Raw genomic sequence first — 26,549 nt, 5'->3', positions numbered from 1 at the left:
TAAAAATGCAAATATGTATTTTATTAATCAGTCATCACACAAAATGCATTCTTAAAAACTGGATAACTAAAATACAGGGGCTGGTTAAATAAAGCATTGTCAACAATAAAATCATGGGAAAATAGCTTACAGTCGTAATAATTAGAACAATATTAACAACAACATGGCAAAAAAGTACAATATATGGGTTCGGTCTATACACTGCAATATCAATGACTTGACCTCAATTTGTTTGTACTTGTTTTTGGAAAGAAAAGTGTGCTTGTTTTATTATGACACAAAGGGCAAGGGAAAAACGACACTGGGTGGGTGGGCTGATTTACAGTTAATTTGTATGCATGTGTGTGTGTGCACAAAATTTTCTTTTTTTGGAGGAGGGTGTGTGTGTGTGTGTGTGGGGGGTGGGGGGGGGTGGTATGTTGCCTAGTGAATATTTCACCAGGGCTTTGACCTAAATTAAGAACAGAAATTCTAAAACTATGGGTCAGGACCCACCGATTGTGAGATGGCTTGAGTTTGGATGAGAAATACATGAGGACAAATATACTGCACAGTACACACTTTCCACAGACATTAACAGCAGTCTCATTAAAACACTGCACATCTTATATGCACAGCACTTGCTATTGTATGTGCAATTCAAACAATTAAAACATTTGAATCCTACATTTGAACATATGCTACTTCATAGGAAGGACTGGACACAACTAATGTATTTCCGCATTAAAATTTCAGACTCCAAGTTTATAAACCATTGATTTAGAAAACACAATGAGACTCAGTACCTGCAGACGTCTGGGAATGGCAAATGCGTCAAAAGACTCAATGAACCAGGAAAGTCTTAAGTGCCTTCGATGAATTTTTTTTTTTTTTTTTTCAATTTTTCTGTTTCTGTGGTCGGGATTAGACAGTTTTGGTGATTACATGATAATCTGTACAAACCTACTGCACTGTAATTAGCTTTCCTTTTATATACTGTAACAAAGGGTAAAGTGAAAAAACAGTTCTTCCAAAACGTATTTTTCCACCAACTCTATACAGATGAGAATTTATGGGGCTAGCTTAGCAGCAGTATGCCGTGATTAGCACAGGCATACAGTATATAATTATCCACACGGAATATAATTGTCAGTTACAGAAATGTAACTGCAGTTTGATTCCAAAAACATAACGAGAAAATCATTTTCCCCAGAGGCACAGCAAATGCGAAGTCAGTATCCACTAACTGAAGGAATAAAGCACCTGTGAATTGAAATACTGCTTTATATACACCTAAAAGCAGCTGAGAATTTGTTCATTTTTTTCTTTATCTTCTACATTTCAAGATTCCCGTCTACAAGTGCACCTTGCCTAGGAAATAGATAATTATTGCAAATCGGTAATTCTGCCCTTACACCCTTATATACATACCCTTAACCCTTGTGTTCGATTTGGGTCAAACTAACCCATTATAAACTTTCAGTAAAACAGGAATGACACTTGAGCAACGCATTTCACAACCAGACCAGTGACTATACTGTAAAAATGGTTTTTGTGTTTCTATTTGTTGTTCATTATCAGTATTAGCTTTGTGTCTTTTTGCCTATAGGGTTCTCTGAATACAAGATAAAGATGAAAAATAGTTTGATATCAATATCAATATCAATAATCTACTGCATGAAACCTTGTTCCATTTAAAATTTTCAGAGATAAACATAAGTTATACATGCCTTATCCATGCCTCAGTTTTTGTGTATTTTTTGTAAATCACAATTTCACAAAAACAAATGACACTTTCATTTTAAATGGCATAGCATGTAGGATTTTTACCCTGGAAATATTATAAAATAAACATGCTAACGATGATGCACTGTCTGTCTTTAAGCACTTTTGCTGAATTCATGCACCTTTACCTGTATTTGTTATTTCTAAATGTGTTCAGGAAATCTCTAGGCGTGGCACTCTTTTCTGTGTGGGGAGTGATGGGTGTGGCAAGAGAGCCTGTGGACTGGGACCAAATTACAGCGAAGTGTAGAAGCACAGACACAGTGAAGGAAAAAGACAAGCCATCAGGCCTCGTTCAAGAACTAGAGTTAACCTTAAACTTGTTTTTCCTCTGTGGCCTCAGCTGAAGTTTGCCAAGGAGATGAAAATCAAAGCAGAGTTGGCTTGTTTTATCGTGGACCTGTAAGTAACATTACCGCTAGCTATCCAGCTAGCTACGTTAGGCAGCTGGTTGGGTAGCCTACTCAGGATGAGTGGGCAGGGTTAAAGATGTAGGAGACTTATTTGATTGTAAACACAGGACCACAGCAAGACAAAACAATTCTGCATAGTATGCCTTTAAATGTGATCAATCAGCAGTAAATGGCAACCATGAAAATACATGCTTTGGCATTACTTGTTTCTGTATCGTTTTAAAATCCTAATAATATCCTGGGTCTATTTGACCCAGGCTTAGTTTCACAGGTGCTAATCAGTAAATAGAACACAAGGGTTAAGGGTTTTACTTCATTCTGTTCTTAGGTTTCTGTAAGAACTGTTATCTGAGAAGCCATTAATCTCTCACTTTGCAAACACCTTTTCCCAAATTTGGCAAAGTATAGCATGAACTTTTCAACGAAAAAGTAAGTATTTGCAACCTTTGCTCAGGGCTTCCAAAACTCCTGGGGAAGACTTAATTATAAGCAAATGACAATGAGCCGAATTTGTATTATGAGAAAATAAGAATAATGGAAGTTGGTAAATGAATGTTCTCCATCACTTTAGCTAATTGCTGGATTGGCTCGAACAAAAACCACTATATACAAGTTAACAGGAAAGAGCTTGGAAAGCCCTGCTTTTCCTGGATGTCCAAACACACACAAAGTCAACAGCCTTTGACCAATTTCTAAATGTTTGCTATGGATAACTAAACATTTTTCCTGAACACCTAATCAAATATTCATTTCTCAGCTGCTTTGAAAGGTGGAAATCATGCATTTCTTCTTTAAACTAGGAACTGATACGATATCTAGAGAAGTTCACAAATGTTTTATCTAATCTTATTTCCACAAATATATCTTGGGTTGCAGCAGAAATGTGAAAATGTGAATTCTGGGTCAACACCCTTTAAATGACCTATACAGCCAACAATTTGCCTTGAATCCGCTTAGCTTACTCACAGAACAAAGCTAGGTGCCTTTTCAGGATTCAGGATGGCAAAAGTGTTTTGATCCTTTCACTCAATCAATTTTAGTATAAAATATGGGGCGTTAATCATCTGCAGTTTTGCATTTGAGACCTTTATGAGCCCTTTCAGAAGAAGCATCAACTGTTTCAAGCACAAATATTTAGGCATAAATATTTATGACAATCAAGTGTGACTAGTAGGCTAAGTGCTGATTCATTTCTATGTAACAAACTTACTTTTCTTTATCAAGTAACCAGATACATATGTGACAATGTCTGAAAATACAGTTCAGGGCATTTTTTTCCTGAAAAGCAAAACAACAAAAAAAAAATGTTTGAACCAAATACCCAGGCACTATTCTGGTACTGTACATGCTATTGGTCTCACATGGCACACTGTATATTTACAGCTAAACATTGGTAAACGATGCACAAACTCAGTAAGGAATATTAGCCATAGTCAATTATGTGAATTCACTGTGACTAAACCAGTCAGAAAATTGTTGACTGGTTTATTGTTGATAGGCAGGGAAGAGTACAGCTAAACCATGAGTTAAGCTTTACAAAGAAAACAATGGGAAATGAAGCTGAAGCTAGTGACATGTCTTCACATTAGCTTTGCCCATCATATTCCACCAAAATCTCAGTGGAATGCCATATATAACTTCATTTTACATGACCGTCTGTCTTAATATTAGGTGCAGTATTTGGCAAGATGATTTAATAGTATTGAATATGGTATTAGAATAAAACTTTTGAAAGAATGGTGTGCATCTCAAAGTAAAAGAAAATACCAGTTAAACTCTTGAAAACTTGTATTGATATCTGACAAGGCATAAAATGTTTACAGTTAAGAATTCATGTAAGATTATGATTCTCTTCTGATGTGTAAAAATACGCACTGGACAGGCATCTAAAAATGTTCAAGGATATTCTCATATATTTTGTCATGACTAAACTTTTACCTTAACTACTTACCATAATTTAATTGATTAAAAAAGTGTGAAAAATATCGACGTGTGATGTTTTTAATCAATTAAAAACTTCCTCAGATTTAATGGGTTTAACATTAGAGGAGCCCAATCCATTGTTTTTAGGAGGCCCCCCATTGTGGAGTGTTATCTGGTCATCTGACCCAGAGAGGACTGGTGCATTCTGGCTAAAGCAGGGGTGCTTGAGGATCTCGTCAGGACTGGAGAGGGTGGATTCGCACACGTTGCATTTATAAGGTCTGCTGGAGTCCAGGAACAGTGTCTCCATCTGGTTGCTGTCTTCACTGGCGCAAAGCTCCACACTGTGCCTATCTACAATGGTGTAGGACTCAGCACTCTGGCCCAGGCAGGCATGGCGGGCAGCTTGCTTGGCCCGGCAGAAGCTCTTCCCACAGGCACTACACCTGTAGGGTTTGCCCGTGTGGATGTAGGTGTGCTCGCGCCAGTGGCTCTTCTGGATGAACTTTCGGCCACAGGTGGCACACTCATACCTGCGCCTCCTCGTCCCCCGCTCCAGGTCGGTCCCCTCCAGGTTGTCGATGTCGGCGATGTCTGAAGGGGGTGGGGTGTCCGCCCGGAAACCCTCCACCTCCATCCCGGGCGAGTCGGCAGCCGGCGGCCCCTCGCCGTCGTCGCCAGCACCGCGAGGGGACTCCTCGCCCCGGAGCGGCAGGTCTGGGATGAAGCCAACAGGTGCCGGCGAGGCGGCAGACCCGCTCGGGGACGCCCACACCTCCGGGAGTAGAGCCTGAGCGTGAAGCAGTAGATGCTCAGCCAGGCCAGCCCTCTGGCTAAACCGGCTCCCGCACAGGTGGCAGGAGTAATGCTTGCGGGTGGAGGCCTTCCTCCGCATGATGCTGGGCTTGACACGGAGGATCGCGCTCACCGCTGGGCTCCCGCTGCGCGTTTCTGGACCCTGGGCCTCCACGGTAAACTGATCGGCACTGGCATCACCTTTGAAGACAGGGTGGTCTGGCCCGGATTCACCCAGTGCCCACCTGCCATCTAACAGGCGACCCGAATCAGAGGGAGAGGAGTCCGGATGAGGTGAGAAGGGTTGGCTGGGTTGATCTGAGATCTGTATCCCATATAGAGAGGTAGCCAGAGGCATCCCCACTTCAGAGTGGGAGAGAGCTGCTGGGCTGACCTGGCCCATCCCCTGCAAGAGAGGAAAGGCGTGCAGGAACTTGACCCCCTGTTCCAGTCGCAGAGGGTCAATCAGTTGCGGGGACAGCTTGCCTGTGTACATCAGGTTGAGGAGGTAGCTGAAGATCTCTGGCTGGATGTCTGCTGGCTTCAGTCGGACACAGTCGCTGAACAGTTAACAGACGAATGGGTGTTTACAGAACAAGCAGCAAAAGGGCAAAGGAAAGACTGTGGTTAGGACTTTGTAGTTTCAGTATATGTAGTGGTAACAGCTAAAAGGATAACTAATAGCTAAAATGAAAGCATATTGAATGCAAGCACTGAACATGGACCAAGCAGTCTGTGCTGAAATATTCATGAAAGCAATTTAAAAAACTAAAATAATCTTGAAACATCTTGACATTTTTGAGCCCACCCAAGCCCTTATGTTACCTGCCCTGGTGAACAAACAACATTCGGAAGTAGTTGGAGAAGGCAGCAAGGACAGCCTTGTGAGCTTTGAAAAACACATCCCCGATGGCCACCGTGCAGTCACACAGGAAACCAAACTCCCTCTGAGCGTTGAGCTGTTTCAGGAGGACCACACCGTGGTTGGCCAGCTCCATTCTTCACCCTCCACACACACACACACACACAAAACCGTTTCAAGACAGTTTCCTGTGAAACCCCAGACCGAAATGCAACAGAGAACTGTTCTCAGAAGTCTTTCTCGAGAGAGGCCAACATGGGGAGGCAAAACAAGACCACAGAACAGGATGAAGAAAAATTTACAACAAAAAAAAAAAAAACAGCCTCATTACTTAGACAGATTCTGCATCAAACACATTACAGACTTATATAATGCTCTAAAAAGAGGCTTTTAGCGTTTATTTATTTATTTATTTATGTTCAGCAAAATGCACACCTCCCTCACGTCCTTGTTCTCTGGTGTAAATATGGCTCATTTACGAATGGAAAACAACCATAAATAAAATATAAGGTAAGTGTATCGCTATATTCACATATTTACATACTGAACTAAAACACACTAACTGCCCAATTTTGAACACAACGTGGCCAAAAGTCCCAACAAACGTACACAAAAAAGTAAGTGTGTACGCCCCCTAAAACAGAGAACAATGTGATGATATTGGTACGTTAAATTTAAGAAGTGCTTAACAGTTTTATGCAGCTTAAGTACGTCGGTCCACCGACGCATTTTTCCAAGTGAAAACGGCCCCTCGCTATTAGCCTAAATCTTTTACACTGCTGTCTAGCATTACTCTCGTCTGTCGACGTAGTACTCCGTTTTTCACGCCAAATCTCTCGTAGAAGCAATCGTAGCCTAGATGAAATTCAAATTATAGAACAATGCGTTCTAAAACAGGTCTTGTGCAAGTAAATGCAGCCTTTTGTAAAACAGCCAAGCTGATCCCCCGCAGAGTAAAACCACTCTGTAGCGTGCTTTCTCAACAAAAACATATCTTTACAAAAACAGAAAACACCACTGCAAGTCTTGATTACACGTTTTGCACGACAACAAACATTAGGTATCGCGTTATTTCCATTCACTTATTTGAAAGCATCGCTTGCTGTCAAATATTTGGATCAGCTCTTCCGAAAGCAAAGCATACCCCACGGAGTCTCAGGACTTAATTGCTACACGGGTTGTTGAGGAAGGGGTGGTCACCAAATATATTATTGTAACTTTAAACTGACTTCAATATCATAGCCGTAATTTAAATAATTACAAGCAAACCCCTTGCGCAACAAGAAACGAAGCATGTAGTTTAACTCCATACTGTAACGTACCTTTCTACTTCTCTTCGAATAGTATTTCGATGCGTGTTGTTGTTTGTCATAGGCGAACTTGCCCGTTTGGCTGGCCACTAAAGCGCCGCATTAGCTGCGATGGTCGGTGTTTTCCGGTCGGGTTACGTTTCAATCACATGACTCTCCAAAGCGGTTGAAGGAAACGAGAAACACTGGTGTGTGGGATATTTGGCAAATTTGCCTCGCGGCTATCAGCGCGCTGTAGCGCGGGCCCGCTGACCGCGCGTAAATGAATGAGTATCCCTCCTTGCTAGCATTTTTTGTTGTTCAATGTCAATTTCTAAAAATTGTAGTTCTGCCATATTTTGAGGGTATATTGCTCTTTATATACTATGGTATTGAAATCCCATTGTGCTGAAACTTGCAGTCTACAGTATTAAGGATTTATTAGCTGTCAAAGTTAGGCCTAATCCCCTGTTAACAGTAGGGCTTGTAGCAGTATTAAACTAATTATTCTCAAAATTTGTTTAGCCTCAAAATTTAATTAGAAAATACATGAAGAATAATTATAGTATGCATTTGCAACATTTATTCAGTGGTTCTGTAAGCTATATCTATTATATCTACTACAGCATTTATTGTGGGCCAAGTCATTTAAGAGGACACAATCATGTTCCTTATGTTTACAATATTTAAACTAAATAATGCCCAGCTATGTTTCATGTTCTTGTTTTATGCCTCAATTTCATAATTGCTTTAAACAGCAAGAAAAACTTGCCAGAATCTCTCTGTCCGTGTGTGTGTGTATGCGAGCGCACCTGCATGCGTGCTTATGTGTGTGTAGCCACGCAGTGAATGTTGATTTTTTGTAGTTAGTCTCACTTTCCTTTCATTACAAAAAGGGAATTGGCTAAAGGCCCCGCTCATAATTTTGTGCCCATTGGGGAAGTCACGTTGTGAGATTCATTTCCTGCACCCTGATTGATTCAAGCAAGTTTGAGATTGTGTTCTGCTCTTTCAGCTCAGTGTCTGGTAAGTTCCTCTCCGTCTAATGTAATTACACTTTGAGAAGGAGAGAGAGGAGGACAGAGTTACAAAAGAAGTTTCTCGACTGAACTAGAGAAACTGGCCCAGAAGGGAGGAGAAGAAGGGACTGAAAACAGGCAGTGGACAAAGCAATGTTGATAGTGGGAAGCTATCCCACTGCGGGGAATTGTACAGCTGAACATACTGCCACAGGGACTCATTCCAGACCGCCTGGGACTGGACATGTTGACCGCAGTGAGGAAGGAGACAGGAAGTCGTCAGGTGAAAGAGCATAGATAGTTCAAAGGGGTACGAATTCAACAGATGGGAGGTTTTCTCACATAATCTTGGTATGAAAAATATAATGAGCAGTGAACAAAAACATAAATGCAAGAGAACAAAATATCCCCCTGAATGGGGTTGATTAAAGATTCTTTACTGCATGTATACAAATGGGAGATGGACACCATTTTATTGTTTAGATTACATCTACTGGATTTTATTATGCTGAAGCCTGGAAGATGCCAAGGGCTATCTAAAATAGTTTATAAACCACATAAATGGTAGGCTTTTCAGCATATTGCTGTCTATAGCAAAGTTACAGCTTCTGAAGAATGAAGACCGAAGGAGCATTAAACAATGTCACAATGGTTCATTGAGAAATGTGTCGCCTTTGGTGGTAGTTAAATAATTTAGACAAACATTCAGTTATGTAGGGGAGAGTGGGGAAATAATGGTTTTCGTATTTGGCTCAATTCTGAAAATATTACTAAAGATAGATGAATCAGTTTTAATACAAACAAACTACCCCCCTTAGCTATGATTGCATGCCACAATTAAATATCTGGGACATACCATTCACTAGTAACCTGACCAAAAGTACAGAGAGTGAAATGTTACATTTAACCCCCAGAGTTGGGTAAAATTTAATGTGCCACAGGGTACACACAGCAATAATAGCTTTGCAAGTTGACATAAAGTAAGACAGTGTACAATACAATTCAATGTTGTATGACAGAAGCAGTCTTTAATCTATTTTTGATTACATGTTTTTTGTGGCCTACCTATATCGGTGAAAACATATCACAAGTCTATGTCTTTTTGATCCAAACAGCTGTATCAATCAATGTTATGTCACCACGTAGCCTATTCAATAAAATTCAATAAAAATTTAATTATAAAAAAAACAAAAAACAAATCCAATCAATTGGTTCATCAAGAGTCTACTGACAACAGGCGAACAACCCTGTTACATATCACCTTGTGGGGGGGGGATGGTAATTCTGTGTGTTTAATCTGAAATATGTCATTCAAGCTCGATGTATCTACCTAAAAAGTCTGTGTTACATTTTACCCTGTGTTGAAGGAAACTAGATTTGGCCCTGCTCTCCCCTTACAACCTCCGTACCAAACTGACTAACATGCAGGAGGGCATGTATATGGTACAACACACGCATGCACCCACACACACGCACACACACGCACACACACACACACACAGTGAGCTGCATAATGTTTGGGACAAATACATTATTTTGCTCAATTTTAGATTTGTAATCAAACTTTTCACATGTGGTTAAAGTGCAGATTTCAGCTTTTATTAGAGTATTTCTATACATTGTGGTTCCACCATGCAGAAAATATAGTCCTTTTTGTACATAGTCCCCACATTTCAGGGCACCATGTTTGGGACAAGTGACTTCACAGGTGTTTCTGGTTAGTCAGGTGTGTTCAATTGCTTTCTTAGTGCAAGTATAAGAAAACATCCAGTATCTAGTCTTTTGATTGCCTTTGGAGTCTGTTATTGGTATTTGTCAACATGATGGTGAGAGTTATGCTAATGAAAGTCAAGGAAGCCATTATGAGGCTTCAAAATATATATTTTTTAAAAACAGTCAGAGACATAGGCCAAACCTTAGGCTGACCACAATTAACTGTTTGGAACAACAGTAATAAGAAAGAGAGCGCTGTTGATCTCAGTAATCGCAAAGCACCAGGTAAGCCAAGGAAGACTTCTATAGTTGATGTATAGCACTTTTAATACCACTTTTTGTAACCCAAAATTATTCACATAAATATAATTTATTTTTAAAAGCCCAGTAAAATAGAGAAGCAAATAAAACAGAAGTAAAAGCCGAAACTATGCAATGATGAAAAGGCAACAACCAATGACAGAAAGGTACAGATGTACATTAAATATGGTTAAAGAAGCCTGTATAATACCCATGACACAATAAATATGCATTTCAGAAATAACTTTAATCTGTTTTAGCTGTTTTTAAAGATGTCAAAAGATACTGCAAACCTGATCATTTCTGTTAGATCATTCCATAGCTTTGGGCCATAAAAACAAAGGCTATCTCTCCACTTTTTTAAGCTTTTCTCTTTGGATGTTAAGCATGCCAGCACTGGAGGACCTTAGGGCTTTAGGGACATATTTTGGAAACCATCAACAATGTATATTTGGACGAAACTATTTGATTTAGAAAAAGTAAGGCAACTTTAAAATCAATTTAAAAAATAATGGGTAGTCAGTGTAGGGTAGCCACAACAGGGGGAATATCAGATGTTATATTCCTCCTGGTTAAAACTCTTGCTGCCACCTCAATATGTCACACTTGCAGCCACTTGAATATGCCACAGTCCATCAATCAACTTTTTTTGGAGAGCCACTGATTAACACTGTCAGATTTAAATTAATGCTGAATATATTTACTTTGCTGTAAAATCAGATCAGAGTCTAAAATTACTCCTACAGTATCTCAAATTATTGTTTTTGCTTTTGTTTTACACTGTACATAAATGTTATTGTAACTGAAGTTACACTGTATTGGCCCAATTCTTTTGCATTATTTTTTCTTTCTGAGCTTTTGGACCTATAGATACCTATAGTATTTTTGGCATTACGCTTTAAGAAGTTTTTAGACATTCATGTTAAGGTGTCTGATTGGCTGTTAAACAATGGTTTAAAAGCGCTGTCGTCATGTGGTGCTACACCATATATAACTGTGTCATTGACTATGTAATTGTATTGCATCTTTGGCAGTCGTAGAGTTATAAAGGAGATTAAACAGAGGAAACATACCTTATTTGGCAGAATGAAGTTGTATCTGAATCTAAAGCAGGGCACACGCCACGTGCGTGTGTGCGCGCTCGCGCGTCTGCATGCGTGTAAACAATATTTCAACGACATAAATTGAGTTTAAAAGCATTGAGGCTATAGCCAGTGTTGTTATATCAGAACAATATTCTGAATATTCACATTTTTTATATTAATGTGTTTATTAATTTGTTAACGTATGTATCATTACTTTTAATCGATTCTCTATTGTGCTTTTTAATTTTGCTGTTCGACCAATCTTATTAAAAAGAGCATTGGCCTAATGCATTTGGTTATTTGAAATGGACGCCTATGGGTTTATTTGTTGGTTTCATGTAGGTTAATTATATTTTGAACAGAAAGGATTATAACGTGAAATTTATTTTATTAAGATAGCCTTCAAGCTTTGTGAAGTGTCTTCACAGCCGATAATATATGTCAATCTACGGCCAATGCAATGTAATGTAACGTCTTGCGTGTAAAATCGCTTGTTTCCCTATAGTAATTGAAGTACAACAGCTCGTCATGTAGGCGGCTCTTATAGGTGAATGTTTGCTTGTTGCTTAGAAACCTGCCCTTAACATTGAAAAGTCTTCGCTGAAACGTGCCCTGTGTGAAATTTAGCTGAGTAACTTTAGGTATTAGTGTCGCTGTACGTACAGTATAGGATAGTGATAAAAGATCGGTGTTTAGACGTAACACAATGGATGATAATGATGCTGGTCTATCATCGCAAACTTTAAACGAGACACTTTTTAATGAGGTAATCTATTTCCTTTTGTCTGACAGTCTTGAACACGTGAAATGTGAATGCATAAAACTTCACACGTCATATTCTACTGGACTGTGTCAAAAAGATAATCATCTCTCCAGTTAACTTGGGCTAAGCATTTTTTTCTATCTGAGGAATAATTAATGAAAGGCGCAACCTGGATCCAGTTCCTACTTGCCAAATAAGATTATGTTTTTGTATCCTAATGACTCAATTATCGTTTCATTGACACATGCACGACGGGATTTCAAAGAAGTAATAGCCTATAGCCTAGGTTTATTCCTATTAGGCATTCAACAGGTGCTTGTAATTCCTTTGCCATTATGTAATTTCTCTCCAGAACAGCGTGCTGTTGATCTTCCAACTGCACACTTCTTTAACCTTACTTAAACTGCAAGGAGTGTTTTTCATCATCTATATTTTTACAGCTCCGGGATCAAATTGGGTCTCTACAGAGGCAGTTGCAACAAAAAGAAGATGTTATTAAAGACATGACATATGACAGGTGGGCTAAATAATTTTATTTATTTATTTTTTTTTTTTTACACAATATTACATTAAGCGCAAATCACACAAAACTTCATTTGAATGGGTTGCTTTTGATGCACATGAGTTTAATCCTTTACATCAGTTTTTTTTTCTTTATGAAAAAATTGCCTGTAGACTTAGCATCTCTTTCTGTTGTAGAACGTCAACTATACCAGATTACCAGAAGGTAAGAAATATTTGTGTGAAACAGATGTCTCAATTTTATACTTTTTGGCTGGTAAAAAAGTAACATGTGGGTATGGAAATCCTCCTAAAAATATATAATGTAAGAAATTAAATAGGAAGTATTTAATTATTTGTAATTATATAAGTATATACTGTACTATACAGCTTAAAGTATTGGGACAGTGACACGGTTGTTGTTTTGGCTGCATACTCCAGCACATTTAATTTGAACTAAGACAATGAATGTGAGATTAAATTCCAAACTGTCAGCTTTATTTTGAGAATATTCACACCCTTATTGGGTGATCCATGTAGGAATTGCATTCCTTTTTGTACATAGTCATCACGTTTTAAGGGAGAAAAAGTAATGGTACAAATGAGCATAATCAGAAATGAAGTCATATTTAGTACGTGGTTGCAATGTTTTGGCATCAATGACTGCCTGAAGTCTGCAATCCATAGACATCACCATGCACTGGTTATCTTCCCTGGTGATGTTCTGCCATGCCTGTTGCCAGTTTGGTTGGATTCAGGATGGGTGATTTACTTGGCCAGTCAAGAAGTCCACTTTTTGGCCCTGAAAAACTCCTTGGTTGCTTTAACAGTATGTTTTGGGTCAATGCTGCAAGATGAAATGCCATCCAATGAGTTTTGAAGCATTTGGTTGGGCCTAAGCAGATGTTTCTGTACACTTCAGAATTCATCCTGCTGCTTCCATCAGCAGTCACATCATCAATGAAGTCAACCAGTTCAGTGACAGCCATACATGCCCAAGCCATAACACTACCACCATGTTTCACAGATGAGGGGGGTGATTTGGGTCATGAGCAGATGCTTTCTTTTTGCACACTGTTGGATTCCGTCGAGCGCGGGGGGGTCCTGTTCCATTTTTTCGAGCGGGGGGAGGTGGGGGGGTTGTGTTGGATTCTGTCGCTTTGTAAAATCCTTCTTACATTACATTATTATGAAGTGTTCGGTTGCCATCCCGTTTAAAATTTATATCGCTAGTTCCGCAATTAGGGGATGAACAACGTAATTGTGAAAATAACGTTATTTACCTAAATATTATAAATATTGGATTGTGTGCCCCCCCTCCTGGCCGTGTGGCCCCCCCTAGCGGTTGTGGCCCTAAACAACCACATAGACTGTTTATGCCACGGGCCGGCCCAGTATTCTTCATCATCCATTACAGGTCTACCTGGTCATTTGCCATTGTTGAATGGTGAATGCTTTCTAAAAATGTATCTAACAGTTGATTTTTACACACCCAATGTTTTGGCTATGTCTCTGATAGATTTATTCAGATTTTTCAGCCTCATGGTGGCCTGCTTTACTAGCATTGACACCTATTTGGTCCTCATGTAGAGAGACAACAGGAACACACTGCAAATGCAAATTCAACACCTATAATCAATACTAGACCTTTTGTTAGCTTTCTTGTGCATGAACTAATGATACAACTCATAGTTGTCCGAGAAACAGCTGAGCGGCGATCTGTTTTGGTCTACTTTTGGTCTCCTGAAATGGGGGGGAATTCCCACACCCCCTGAAATGGGAGGGAACAGAATGTATATACCCTCTGATTAAACGTGGCTGTCTCCACTTTAACCTCATATTCATTGATTTATTTCAAAACCAATGTGCTGGAATACAGAGCCAGAATACTGTCCCAATACTTTTGTATTTAACAATAAATAACATATTTGTAATTTGTTATACAATGTGAAAAATAAGTACTGAATGTAAGTGCCAGTAATTTATTATATTTAAAAAATATGTTTCATCTATTTTGGATTTTATATCCAGATTCCTCTGAAAGTTGTCTATTTTGGGAATACATTAGTGAAAATGTCAAGTATAACGATTTATTTTTACTGTTGGAGTAAAAATATTTACTGCATGGAGCCTAGTCATCACTTAGTAACGATGTAATCTTGGTGACAGCAAAAATGTTTCTCTTATAGCACCATTGAGAATATTTATTGAATATTCATTTCTAAATTCAAAGCTGTTCTGTTTGAATGATCCGAATAGCTGCAAACATTATGACCTACACCTCATTGAAACTGCACATGAAATAGGTTAGGCAGTTAACAAAAAATAAGTGCAAATTCAAAAAGGGGCCTTAATGCACACAGCTGATGTCTTGAACCAGCTTATGTAAATTAAGCTCAAAGCACAAGTCAGCATCTTGTTGGTGAAGCCAATCAGAGATGATCTGTTTGTAGGCCAGCTCCGCCCCTCTCTGGGATGATGGAATGGTGCGGGAGCGCCTGGCCCACTACCAGCAGGCTGCAGAGAAGGCACGGAGCGAGCTGGCCGCCCTGCAGGCCAAACATCAGAGCATCCAAGCACAGGTCGCCACCATCCTCTTCCCTCATACTCATTCTATGCATTTTAGCAGCAAGTTTATATCCAGTAAATGGAAGCGAGGTTGGATAGCATCACCCATATTTACTATAACTATAGTCTTTTAGCTTTTTATTTTAATGCTAAAGCGTTTGTTCTGAAGCACTTTTTTGATCGTAATCTTTGTCAACGTTCTTTGACAAACCTGAGTGAAACTGGGTGATTTTAGCCAACGTCTTCTCCATTTAAAAGAAAGAAACATTTTCTATGATTAGTTTCCAAAGAGTTAACACCCCTGCTCAGAAAATGTAAAGAATACTCTTAGGTGCGCCAGCAAGTCTGCTCACTGCTGTGTCTCATTTGCTGGGCAGCTGCAGGACGTCCTCTCCAGGCTGGCATCTCGGGATGCAGCAGTCCAGGAGCTGAGGGAGGAGCTGGAGGGATACAAGGAGTCAGGCGCCAGGCAGGCCTCCCTGGTGGGCACCCTGAGGGAGCGGCTGCAGGACGCAGAACAGGACGCCGGGGGCCTGGCTTCCTCCAAGTCCCGCCTGGATGCTGCCCTGCAGGAACTGGCCAATGAGAACCGGGTGCTGAAGAGGAGGGTCCTTGAGCTAGAGAGCCAGTCACAGTGAGCTTCTCTTTCTCTTCTAACTTCTAACTTTTAAAATCATAATGTTAACTATTGCTCTCAGTTTGAAATTCTAAAATCCATGTTGTATTTTGTAGCTCCATTTCACCATCAGTTCAGGAAAGCGTGAACTAGAGCCTGTTTCCCCTGAAATATATGTTGTCAGCCACCACTTTTTTTTACTCGGTAATCCACCAAATGAGTTGTGTGGTGTGCAGCTGGTGCAAGGGACACATTGCACTGAGAAATGGTGATTTAGCTGAATATCACCGTATACTTCACTGTTAGTTGCATCAAACATACCAGTCTCAGGATCTCCATTACCGCACTACAGGCAAGCCAAAGCGGCCTTTCTTTATAGCGTGACACAACATGCTGTGATTCCTCTGATCAAAAGAGGTAACAGACAATAAACAACTTTGCAAAATAAGTTTTGCAAAGCAGAAGTCATTCTTGAACATTTAAACACTTGTGAACATCATGTGAAATAAGTAATTTTTGTAACTTTTCCCTGTTAAATGTGGGATGTCTCCTTTGGACAACTAGAGAGCACCTTAGTGGCTGGAACAAGACAAAGCGGGAGGCTTCAGACACCAAACGGACATACCAAGCATTTGTGTCCAAACTCGCTACCAGTTTGGCCGTGGATCTTGGAGGAAGAAAAGACCCCCTGGAATATATTTTGTCTCAGGTTACTACAGTCTTAAAATTTAATCTCTTCAGGTAGTTTCATGCTAAACAATTAACACTTTCCTATTCTGTTTCTTCTTGAGTGAGTAAACTTTCAGATGATCCCTGGAGATTATTAGTGATCAGACAATCCCATTTCACCAGGTAGATGCACTGTGTGAGCGGAGTGAGGGACAGAGGGGAAAGATCCACACCCTGGAGGAGAGTATACAGGCCCTGGAGGTGGAGTGCAGGGCCAGCAGGGAGACAGTGATGAGGCTGGTGGCGGAGGTGAGCCGTGAGCGTGGAGTAGCCTCCACTCGGGCCAAGGAGGTGGAGTCTCTGAGACAGGTACGGAGAAGGGTCTAAACATTCCAGCGTTATTAACTATTTTAAACTTTTATGGGATGTACAAAGTTTAAAAGAATACAGTCATACATTCACACATTCACATTAGATTAATGAACCACCCCAAGTTAGACTAAAGACTATAGGATGACACAGAAAGCACTGATGTAGAATAATGCTTGTTTAGCCTGTGTGAGCTGAGTTACCATTGCATTGCATGCTGCCAAAACCATGGCATATGGCCACAGGTACCATGTCTTAAGTTAGACAAATGCCTGTCTTGTGATTGGCATTAGACTTATGTAGTGCAGTGTGCCCTGTACTACAGAAAAATGCACTGTTTTGAAGGTTAGTAATCTGAGGACAGTGCATATTTCCACTGCAGCCGTGCAGATGCAGATCTTTGTGTGCAGTAATACCAATTCCATGCTGGGGTGAAAAGGGGTTAAAATGTTCTGAAATAAATACGCTGATAAATAAACCATTTGAAGAGTGAGCCAGTAAACACATGGCGATGGTAATGGGTGGGAAGCCCTGATGTAAACTACCCATCCAGATGTATTTCAAAACCTTAAAAAATATTCTATATTCAATAAAAACATTTTAATATGGGTTTTCCTCTAAAAAATGTTCAGTAAACTACTGAAATTGGTTCAGTAGCATCTCTACTGCTTTACCCTCGTTGAGAATGCCATGAATCTATGAGTATGCAAATTGGCAACCAGTAGCCATGGGATCTGAATTCAAAGTCAGTTTTTTTCTCAAAACCCATTGGCTTTTGCATTAGGTTCCGGAAGCAGTCATCTGTAAAACTGACCACTGCAAACATGGATTCCCTCTATGCTGTCCAGTACATTTTTGTTTTAGAATGGACTCCTTTGGCAACTTTGTGTCCCTACCTCTGGATTACATCCTAAAACTGCACAGTCTGCCATGTTCAACACACCAACTGTCACAACAATGTCACTAACTAGTCAGCCTCCTGTATGCTAAGGTTTCAGTTTACCACATTGCTCTCATGTAATTTGCATATCTTTGCATAGTGGCTAGTGCGTGCATGTTTCCAACTCAGATTGTAGGGAAGTACAGAGAACCTCTCCATCTACAGTGTACGAATGTGAAAATGGCACTGTGGTGACAAGTTCTGCACAAAAAGAAATGATAAAAAAACAAGTTTTTGAGTGGCATAGGTCTGTAACACCCCTTCCTAAAATTAATAAAATAATCTCTAATGTGCCTAGGAGCTCAACAGTACCTTGCTGGCCAAGAGGAATGAGGAGAAGGAGAACCAGAGTCTTCAGGATAGGCTGCATGCAAGCCAGCGGGCCCTGGCAGCCACAAAACAGGAGCTGGACAGAATGGAGAGGCGCTCCCTCGAGCTGGACGGCCATCTGGCGGGCACCCAAATCAAAGCCCAGAGTTTGCAGGCCCGGGAACAGGCCTTCAGGGAGGAGCTGGCGACGCTGCTGGGAGGCAAGCTTGCCACAGCGCCCCCTACAGAGGAGGACTTGTGGGAGCAGCTGAAGGAGATGTGCAGCAGGGAGAAGAGCAGCAGAGCGGTACGGGGAGCTGTTCTGTTCTCCCTTTTGCCGTCGAATGCAGAATAATTCATGGAAACTTTGTGGAGCTACATGCAAAAAGTTCTTTTTTGTTTTTTTTCATTCCCTTTGTGGAATGTCATTTGCTTCAATGCCTTTTGACAAATGTAAAAATACCCCATAACAGATACATTGATTGATTGAGGGTTTGCCCATAGGACATTATGTACACACAGCGCTTTCAAGTACAAAAATGTTACTGGCAGTCAACTGGCCGCATTGCATGCAGATCTTCAAATAGGTCTCTCTCTTGCATCTATGTGTTCCCCAGGCCTTGCTGGAGATGCAGGCAAAAGCTTCCCAGATGTCGGAGAAGTTGGCTGAGCAGGAGCAGCTCCACCAGGTGGCGCTGCAGAGGTCCCAGCTGGCAGAGCAGCATGGCCGGGAGCTGGGTGCAAGGCTCCGGGGGCTGGAGGTGGAGCTGCTGTCAGGGGAGGTCCTTCAGGATGGGCTTAGGCACAACAGACAGCACGTGAGTCACAGGAACAACCATAGTCAACATTATTAGTAACTAACAAAAACATTTTTTGAGACATAAATCCCTAAGGATTTCTGTATATCCAAGGCAAATTGTGATCATAACTAGCTGTCAATTGTCAGTACAACTAAAAAATATGATTTGTCTTCAGATTAGCCCTTTGGTTTAACAATCTGGCTGGCACAGACCAGATTCAGAAAGCTCATAATCTACTTTGTTGTTACATTGGCAGTAGCAATTAGTGGTGGGTGGAGCAGAATGTGCTTTTGCTGTCTAGTTGACTGGAATTAAAAAAAAAAAATTAGAATGGGGAGAGCAGGCTGCATTGGCTCCTGTTTTGGCTTCTGTCTTGCAGCACGAGCGCTTCCTGGAGCAGCTTTCAGAGAAGATGAAACTGGGCGGGGTCACAGCTGACCTGGGCTTTGACATGAGGCTGGAAGCCATTCTGTCACGTGCAGAGCAGCTGGTCAAACAGGAAGGGGCGGCCTTGGTGGAGACCAGGACTTTGGCCCACAGCCTGCAACGGAAGGTACAGCACATGAAGTCCTTTTGGGCAAAAGCCCAAATACAGACCAACACTGAAACAAATGAGAGGAGGGCCACATGGTAATGGATGTATGGGTTGTTCTGCAGACTTCCCTGTTGTATTATGGTCCTGCAGTAACTGAAGGTGGCTGTGCATGGCTGGCGTACCACTGTAGTTTCAAAACCTGCTGTGACTTACAATCTGTGTTTGCGTGTGTGTGTGTGTGCATGCGTGGATGTGTGCTTGCATGTGTGTGTATTTGCAGCTGTGTGTATGACAGCCTGTGGGTGAGAATGTGTGTACGCACAACAATCTGTGTGTGCATGTCTGCATATCCTCAGACTCGCAGATTGTAGAAATAGGAGGAGGAAGAGGAGGACAGAGTGTGTGTGAGTGTGTGTGGTTCTGGGGACAAGCTTGTTCCCTGTTTTGGTTCTGAGGGCAGCTTTGGCCAGTGGTATTCCTGTCCCCTGCAGATGAAGGCCCAGAAGGAACGGCTGGAGAGCAAGGAGCTGCACACAGACCTGCTGCGCAGGAAGGTGGCCCAGCTGGAGGAGGAGAAGAGAGCTCGATCTGCTCTGGCTGTGGAGCGTGACGATGCCCACCTGGCTGCCAGAAAGCTGCAGAAGAAGACGGAGAGACTACAGAAAGAGCTGGAGTCCCTGCGGCACTCCAACACTGAGCTCAAAGCTCAGCTCGCTGACACCCATGGGCTCAAGGTAAGAAGGGTGTAAGGGACTGCACTGGCCTGCCCCACCACTAGGGGGAGGAGTTACATCCATAGAGGCTTGTGGGATGTCTGCTGAGATAGTAATTAGAGGTAGAAAATAATTTCTGGTTGTGAAATGGTCAATACAAACTGAAGGGCAACCTTTGTTGAGGCACTAACTAGCAATACAGATAGCAATACAATGTAGCAAGCTATTTGTGGCGCAGATTTGGGCCATATAGCACACAATTGCAGGCTGATTCTAGCACTGTCAACACTGATAGTGTGTTATAACTGTTATATACTCAATTTTCTCATCTTATTTAATTTTCTCCTATTTTTCATTTTTATCAATGATGACAAACACACACAGTGGAGCCTTGCTTGTAGTGTTGCCTCCTACCACTTATGTGAAACTTTCAAATGAGAACTGGTTTGATTTTATGCATGGTTATGTTATTTTCTCTATTGTGAAAGACTTTATGTGTGTGTGAAACTTTGTGCAGCAAAATACGTAACAAATTGCTTCCCATATTGATTCAATAAGGAAGACAACATTATATTCTTCAATAAGGAACCGTTTCTTTCTGTCATTATAGTCATCAGAATTATTAACAACATACTCTTCATCAACATCACAACCAGACTATCAACAACATAGTGGCATCGTCACCATCAAATGGAATGAAAAGTAAGAAATGAAGGGTATTACCTCGTTAAATATTTATTGATTCATTTATTATTCAATCACCTTCATCCTCATTACCATCCAAAAGCAAAAATATTACTGCTGATAACATAAGCAGTAAGACCAAGACCATTGATAGTAATAGCAAAATAATGTAGTCAAAATAATGATATTGGAGGAGGAAATCTCTCCACTAAATGAAATGTGCTGCATCAATTCTCTGCACGTAACTACAAGGCAAAGCTTCCTTATGCTGAGTCTGTGACATAACCACATGCTTGTTCCTGGTGGATGCATAGAAAAAAAGAGATGCTAAGTCTCAGGCATCTGGCCTGGACTCACGCTTTCAGCCTTAATCTCACACAGTTAAACTCCCTCAAGAAATCTCGCATCAGACCTATGTGATGTCAACACAGAGCACTATAGGTTGGGTTCCCCCCCAAACCTCCTACGATCTCCCATTCCATTCCAAACCTTCCCTCGTAAGACTCCAAGAGTTGGTAGTAAAAGGAGGCAGAAACTGTTGTTACGGTCGCTGAGATAACCACTTAGTGGAGCAACATGAAATGTCAGGAGACATGTTTGAAAATATGAATAAATTTATTAAAGGAAAAACAAACATAAATATCTTTGGTAATTTGAAGTGTAGTGTGAAAGTCTATGTGTGCCACTAGCATATATTTGTAAGATGATTGAGTGAAGGAATGCATGAATGGATGCATGTTAAAGTGTAAGTGTAGGTCAGTAAGACAAAAAACACCTGCATGGTATAAGGTGGAATAGATAAACTGAGCACTGGGACCGGTCCTCTTATTTCCACACGCACAGGCGTTTCCACCTCAAGTTAGTAACAGCCAACTCCGCCCAGGGACTCCCTGTAAAGGAAAACAAGACACGAAGCCAGCGGACAGAACTGTGTTCTTTATTCTGCAGAAGGGGAGTCAATTCACACACCAGGTCCCACAGAGGGGCAATTTCTCTGAGCATTTATATCATTCATAGCACATTACTTGTGTTTACTTCCAGCATTAGCAAATCATCACTTGTTACATTTTACTAGTCTCTCAAATAAGGTTAATAAGGTTAGATGTATTGCTTCTGGGAAAGAACTTAGGCAGAACTCCCTTTCCAGTCCAGGTCCCCTCCTATGTAAACTGCAATGCCAGTTAATCTAATATAGCATTATATTGTGTCTATATTGCACAATGTGATAAGATGACAATGGTCAAACTGCACAAGCAGCCTTCCAGGTGCTGTAAGGCTATTCTTCGAGTCTTGAGGTGAAATCGCTATGGAAGATGCCATTGTCTTGAAAGGGACAAGTGAGGTTATTCTTCAACCACTGCACACTGAATACCTTACAGATTTACACAGAAGACACCCTGGAACGGATACAACAAGACTCAGAACATGTGATTGTTGCTTTCTAGCCATCTATGCAGAAAGACTTCATGGGGGTGTGATTCAAGCGTGCACACATGTATCAGTCGGAAACCGCACCGCAAAAGGTACTCATTTGAAACACAAGCCAATTCCATCACAAGTAGTCCTGAATATGCACAGTGGAATAGTGTTCCTGAATTAACATTTCACAGTGCAGAGTGACTCTTGGACCCGTCGAGAAATGATGGCACAAAGCTTACCGTCAGTATGCTGAACATTTGCAGTGTACCCTGTGATCCAACACAGAGTTTACCAGCCCAGTGTTTCCCATCTGCAAGAAGCTATTGAAATCAACAGCAAAGGACACCGCAACTGTCAAAGCTCAGCTGGTAAAGAAATGCAAAGACAAAAAGCATGCTTTGAGAATACAGGCATTTAGTCCTTTGTAAGCATCTCTACTGATTCAGATGGGCTGATTGATTTGGTCAGTCAAGAACATTCCAATTTTTGGCCCTGAAAGACTTGATTGCTTTAGCAGTATGTTTGGGGTCTTTGTACTGCTGTTAGGTGCTGTCCAATGAGTTTTGAGGCATTTAGCTGGAACTGAGCAGATAGGTTTCTGTACACTACAGAATTTATCTTGCTACTGTCATCAGCAGTCACATCATCAATAAGAGACACAAGACAGTCCCAGTGATAGCCATACATGCAAAAGCCAGAACACTACCTCCACCATGTTTCAAAGATAAGGGGGGTGTTTGGGATCATGAGCAGTTCCTTTCTTTATCCACACTCTCTCTTTTCATTACTTTGGTATAGGTCAATACTCATTTGTCCATAAGTGTTTGTTCCAGAACTCTACAGTTCACAATGTACTTTTTAGTGAACTCCACCCTTGAGGCTTACCAGTGGTTTGCATTTTGCAGTAAACCCTCTGAGGTTATGTCTTCTTTTTATTTTAGTCTTTGACACATCAATGTCTACTATACATCCTGGAGAGTGTTCTTCATCCTTTAGCCTGTGTGATTACAGATTAAAGTCATGGAGCAAAAGCAAACCATCACGGAACAGAACAAGAGCCTTGGTGAGCTGGAGAAGGGGAAGGAGAGTGCAGAGAAGAAGCTGACCACAGCCAAGGCTGAGTTCCAGACCAAGGTGCTTCGAGCCATAGAGGACCAGCAGCAGGCCCAGATTCTGCTGGAGAGCCACTCCAATGAGCTAAGAACCCTCAGGCAAACCCTAGCCGAGCTCAGCAAGACAGAGAGGCAGGTGAGAGACAACAGCTGTAGATGCCCAAGAAGGTACATTTTAATACAATACATATTCACAAGTATTGTGGCCATTTTGAAAAGTGAAGATGAAAATCAGAAACGAAAGTTTTTCTCAGGACCTTTACTTCTTGTTCTTTTTTCTCCCCTCCTCTATCCTTTTTATTGCTCCAGTTGGCAAACTTTCGCAAGGTAGTGTCCGAAATGCTGGGCCTAGATGCCAGCATGCTGGCCATCCCCGATTATGAGATCATTAAGCGATTGGAATGGCTGCTCCACCCATACCACCACCACTACCATCCCCACCACCATGCCTCAGATGCCCCCAGTGCCTACCCACCCCAGCAACACCACCAGAAGGACCCCACCGCTGAGTCTGCTACCATGGAGAATGATCCAAATACAGCCCTTAAGGCCCTGCCTGCACCCTCAGAAGCTTCCCCCTAGAGCCCAAGGACCAATCTCCCATTGCACACAGATCATAAACACCTTTACCTTAGTGGAATCCAAGCCCATTACAAGGGTGCTGGGACTCAATCACAGGAGGCCTGCTGTGTGTTCAGATATTTACTGATTTCCTAATGTACCGAAGCATTTTCAGCCTTTTTCTAAATGATGGATTGAAGTTGAAAATATAGTTCAGTGATGCTTGGGCAATTAATTTGATTGTATGTAACATATGTCACCCATCATTTTGCCAAGATATGTCAGTCACTGATTATTTTTCACCCTAAATATATTTTAAATTGAACTAGTCAGGAGTTGCTTGTGCTATGTGTAATAAATGCCAAAGTACAGTATCTCATACATTTTTTGTTTAGAGGAAAAACTGGAAAAAATTTGCGAGTATCAATCAAGGTTTGCAATGATTTACATTCAGAAAGGTATGAATATAAGGTGGAATGTTAGCATGACATGAATTAAATCATAAGAAGATTTGATTAGGCAGGGACTGTGCTTATGACAGATGTGACAAGACAAATCTGCTTCCATGGTAGAAGATATACGCTGCAAGATTTGGCAGATGTAGCGATCTCAGTGTGCTTTCACTTTTTACTGTTTTTTTACTATTTTCAGATGTTTAATTATTAGCAGAGATTGTACATTTGTATTTTCATAATCCATTTTACAAGGTACCTTGACACATTTAGATAAATTTGCTTGACTGTGTGTGCATGTGTGCAATTATTTATCTGTAAATCCAAGTTCTTGTACTAACCATCCGTCCATTATCTGTACCCACTTATTCCTGGTCAGGTGCGCGGGAGGTGCTGGAGCCTGTCCCAACTTGCGCAAGAGGCAGGAATGCACCCTGGACGGTTTGCCAGTCCATTACAGGGCACATACTCCATTCACTCACACACACATATCCTGGGGCAATTTAGACTCTCCAATTAGCCTATCTGCATGTCTTTGGAGTGTGAAAGGAAACCAGAGTACTCAGAGGAAACCCATGCGAACACAGCGAGAACATGCAAACTCCACACAGAAAGGCCCTGGCCATGATTTGAACCAAGGACCGTCTGGCACCGCTGTGCCGCCCTAATAGTAACCAGTGTAGTAATATGTGTTTTTGTGATTTAGACACAGGAGGATAGAACACAGCTTTTTGGGACTCTCTTCTCATTGCTGAAGAGAATCTCTCTCTATCTCTGTCTCTCTACACACACATAATTATATATCACACACTGAGTGGCTACTTTATTAGGTACACCTATGTAGTATCGGGTCGACCCCTTTTGTCTCCTGAACAGCCTGAATTCTTTGCGGCATGGATTCAATAAGGTGCTGATAACCTTCCTTAAAGGAATTGTGGTTCATGCTAACTTTAATAGGTACCCCTTTGTAGTATTGGTTAAGACCTGATGAGGGATGAGGTGGAATGGGAGGTTCTCAGCATGAATGTGTGGCTGAAAAAATCAAAAGGAACTGCTGTATACCTCTCATTCCACCTCATCCCAAAGGTTTGAGATGTTGGATTGAGATGTGAGGACTGTGCAGGCCATTGGAGTAAACTGAATCACTTCCAAGTTTGTGAAACCAGCTTGAGATGACATGTGCTTGGTGATGTGATATATTATCCTGCTGGATATTTCTATTTGAAACCAGGTAGACTGTGGCCATAAAGGAATGCACATGGTCAGCAACAATACCAACAATACTGTGTCATGGTTCGGTGGTTCTGTTTTTCCTTTTTGCACCTCCAGATGACGGCACTTCAGTTTTGTATTTCTGTTCGTTCCCTCATTGGCTTCCCCTGTGTTAATTGTATTATTGTTTTCTATTATTCAATCATTGTTTTGGTGCATGTCTCATTTTCACTTCCCTCCCTGGTTTGATTGTGAATTGTGCCCTCCTGTGACTTGTTAGCTTTGTGTCTATTTAAGTTCTTTGCTTCCCTGACTCGGGTGCTGGTTCCTTGTGTTTCTGACTCTGCGGTTCTGTCTGTGAGTTCTGCCCTGCCCAAGTTCTGTTTTCATGGTTTTTTTTTTTTGGTTTTTGAAAATTCTGCTGTTTTTGTTTCTGTAGTATTTTTGAGAGTTGCCCTGCGTGGCCTTTTGGTTTCCTGGTTTTGTTCATTTTAAGTAAAATCTCAGTTTGAATTTACCTTTTGGAGTTTGTTTTTTTACTCTGCGTTTGGGTCCTACCTACCCGTTCCGTGACATACTGTGGCATTCAAATAATGCAGCATGAATGTGTGGCATAAAAAGTTGCAGGAACTTCGTAATGCTATCAAGTCATCATGGACCAATATCAACAAGAAATGTTTCCAGGGCTTTGTTGAATACATGTGTTAATTCAGCCAGTTCTGGAGGCAAATGGGAGTCCTATCTTTACTTGGTAGACCTACCTAATAAAGTGGCCGGGGAGGGTGGATGTGTGTGAGTGTTACTCGGCATAACTTTTATGAATTCATTTCTAGGTGACTAAGTTCAAGGACTTTTCAAGTTCAAGCCCAGTCTCATTGGTAACACAAGCAGTAACACCTGCTTCTACTAATCAAGGTGCTTAGCAAAGTCTAGTGGTTGATTAGTAGAATCAAGTGTGTTACTGCTTGGTTGAAACAAAAGCTGACTCCCACACTAGCCCTTCTGGATAAGAATGGGGACCCCTGGGGACATGAAAGCACCTAATCAAGAAAAATGTACAGCTTGTTAATTCTTGGATTGCAATTGTGGTTGGAATGAAAAACCAGCATACACAGTCATCCTCCAGGAGCAAGTTTGAGAACCACTGGCTTAGATGTTTACTA

At 41.2% G+C, this 26,549-nt stretch overlaps 2 protein-coding genes across 6 annotated transcripts; one reads left to right on the top strand and one right to left on the bottom strand.

Annotated features, from left to right (window-relative positions):
• Positions 1-7,259, bottom strand: zbtb2a (zinc finger and BTB domain containing 2a). 2 transcript variants are annotated; one of them, XM_064334518.1, is made up of 3 exons: positions 7,080-7,259; positions 5,721-5,901; positions 1-5,455 (listed from the first exon to the last, which is right to left on the bottom strand). In XM_064334518.1, exons 2-3 carry the CDS (start codon positions 5,891-5,893, stop codon positions 4,183-4,185), a joined length of 1,446 nt encoding a protein of 481 aa, XP_064190588.1. In that variant the 5' UTR covers positions 5,894-5,901; positions 7,080-7,259; the 3' UTR covers positions 1-4,182. The 2 variants fall into 2 exon arrangements, with proteins under 2 accessions (XP_064190588.1, XP_064190595.1); XM_064334525.1 differs by lacking the exon at positions 7,080-7,259 and adding an exon at positions 6,902-7,058.
• ccdc170 (coiled-coil domain containing 170) lies at positions 5,908-25,903 on the top strand. 4 transcript variants are annotated; one of them, XM_064334467.1, is made up of 13 exons: positions 5,908-6,267; positions 12,367-12,443; positions 12,626-12,653; positions 14,881-15,009; positions 15,373-15,629; positions 16,176-16,320; positions 16,464-16,649; positions 17,888-18,205; positions 18,516-18,716; positions 19,078-19,251; positions 19,725-19,967; positions 23,061-23,297; positions 23,471-25,903. In XM_064334467.1, exons 2-13 carry the CDS (start codon positions 12,430-12,432, stop codon positions 23,741-23,743), a joined length of 2,205 nt encoding a protein of 734 aa, XP_064190537.1. In that variant the 5' UTR covers positions 5,908-6,267; positions 12,367-12,429; the 3' UTR covers positions 23,744-25,903. The 4 variants fall into 4 exon arrangements, with proteins under 4 accessions (XP_064190537.1, XP_064190555.1, XP_064190546.1 ...); XM_064334485.1 differs by lacking the exons at positions 5,908-6,267; positions 23,471-25,903 and adding exons at positions 11,664-11,929; positions 20,557-20,648 and having other exon boundaries at positions 23,061-23,291; XM_064334476.1 differs by lacking the exon at positions 5,908-6,267 and adding an exon at positions 11,672-11,929 and having other exon boundaries at positions 23,061-23,329; positions 23,471-23,638.
• Positions 25,904-26,549: the final 646 nt, after the last annotated feature.

Source organism: Anguilla rostrata, chromosome 1, assembly GCF_018555375.3.
Source record: "Anguilla rostrata isolate EN2019 chromosome 1, ASM1855537v3, whole genome shotgun sequence".
Classification (NCBI taxonomy): domain Eukaryota; kingdom Metazoa; phylum Chordata; class Actinopteri; order Anguilliformes; family Anguillidae; genus Anguilla; species Anguilla rostrata.
The sequence above is the reverse complement of the archived record's forward strand: the minus strand, read 5'-3'. Positions and strand labels throughout refer to the sequence as shown.

Excerpts from the sequence above, each read along its gene's own strand:
- zbtb2a (XM_064334518.1), bottom strand. The coding sequence starts at position 5,893 with ATGGAGCTGGCCAACCACGGTGTGGTCCTCCTGAAACAGCTCAACGCT. Across the intron at positions 5,456-5,720 it reads TTGTTTGTTCACCAGGGCAG|CGACTGTGTCCGACTGAAGC; the intron begins GTAACATAAGGG and ends TTAACTGTTCAG.
- ccdc170 (XM_064334459.1), top strand. The coding sequence starts at position 11,870 with ATGGATGATAATGATGCTGGTCTATCATCGCAAACTTTAAACGAGACA. Across the intron at positions 12,654-14,880 it reads CTATACCAGATTACCAGAAG|GCCAGCTCCGCCCCTCTCTG; the intron begins GTAAGAAATATT and ends ATCTGTTTGTAG. Across the intron at positions 15,630-16,175 it reads GAGCTAGAGAGCCAGTCACA|AGAGCACCTTAGTGGCTGGA; the intron begins GTGAGCTTCTCT and ends TTGGACAACTAG.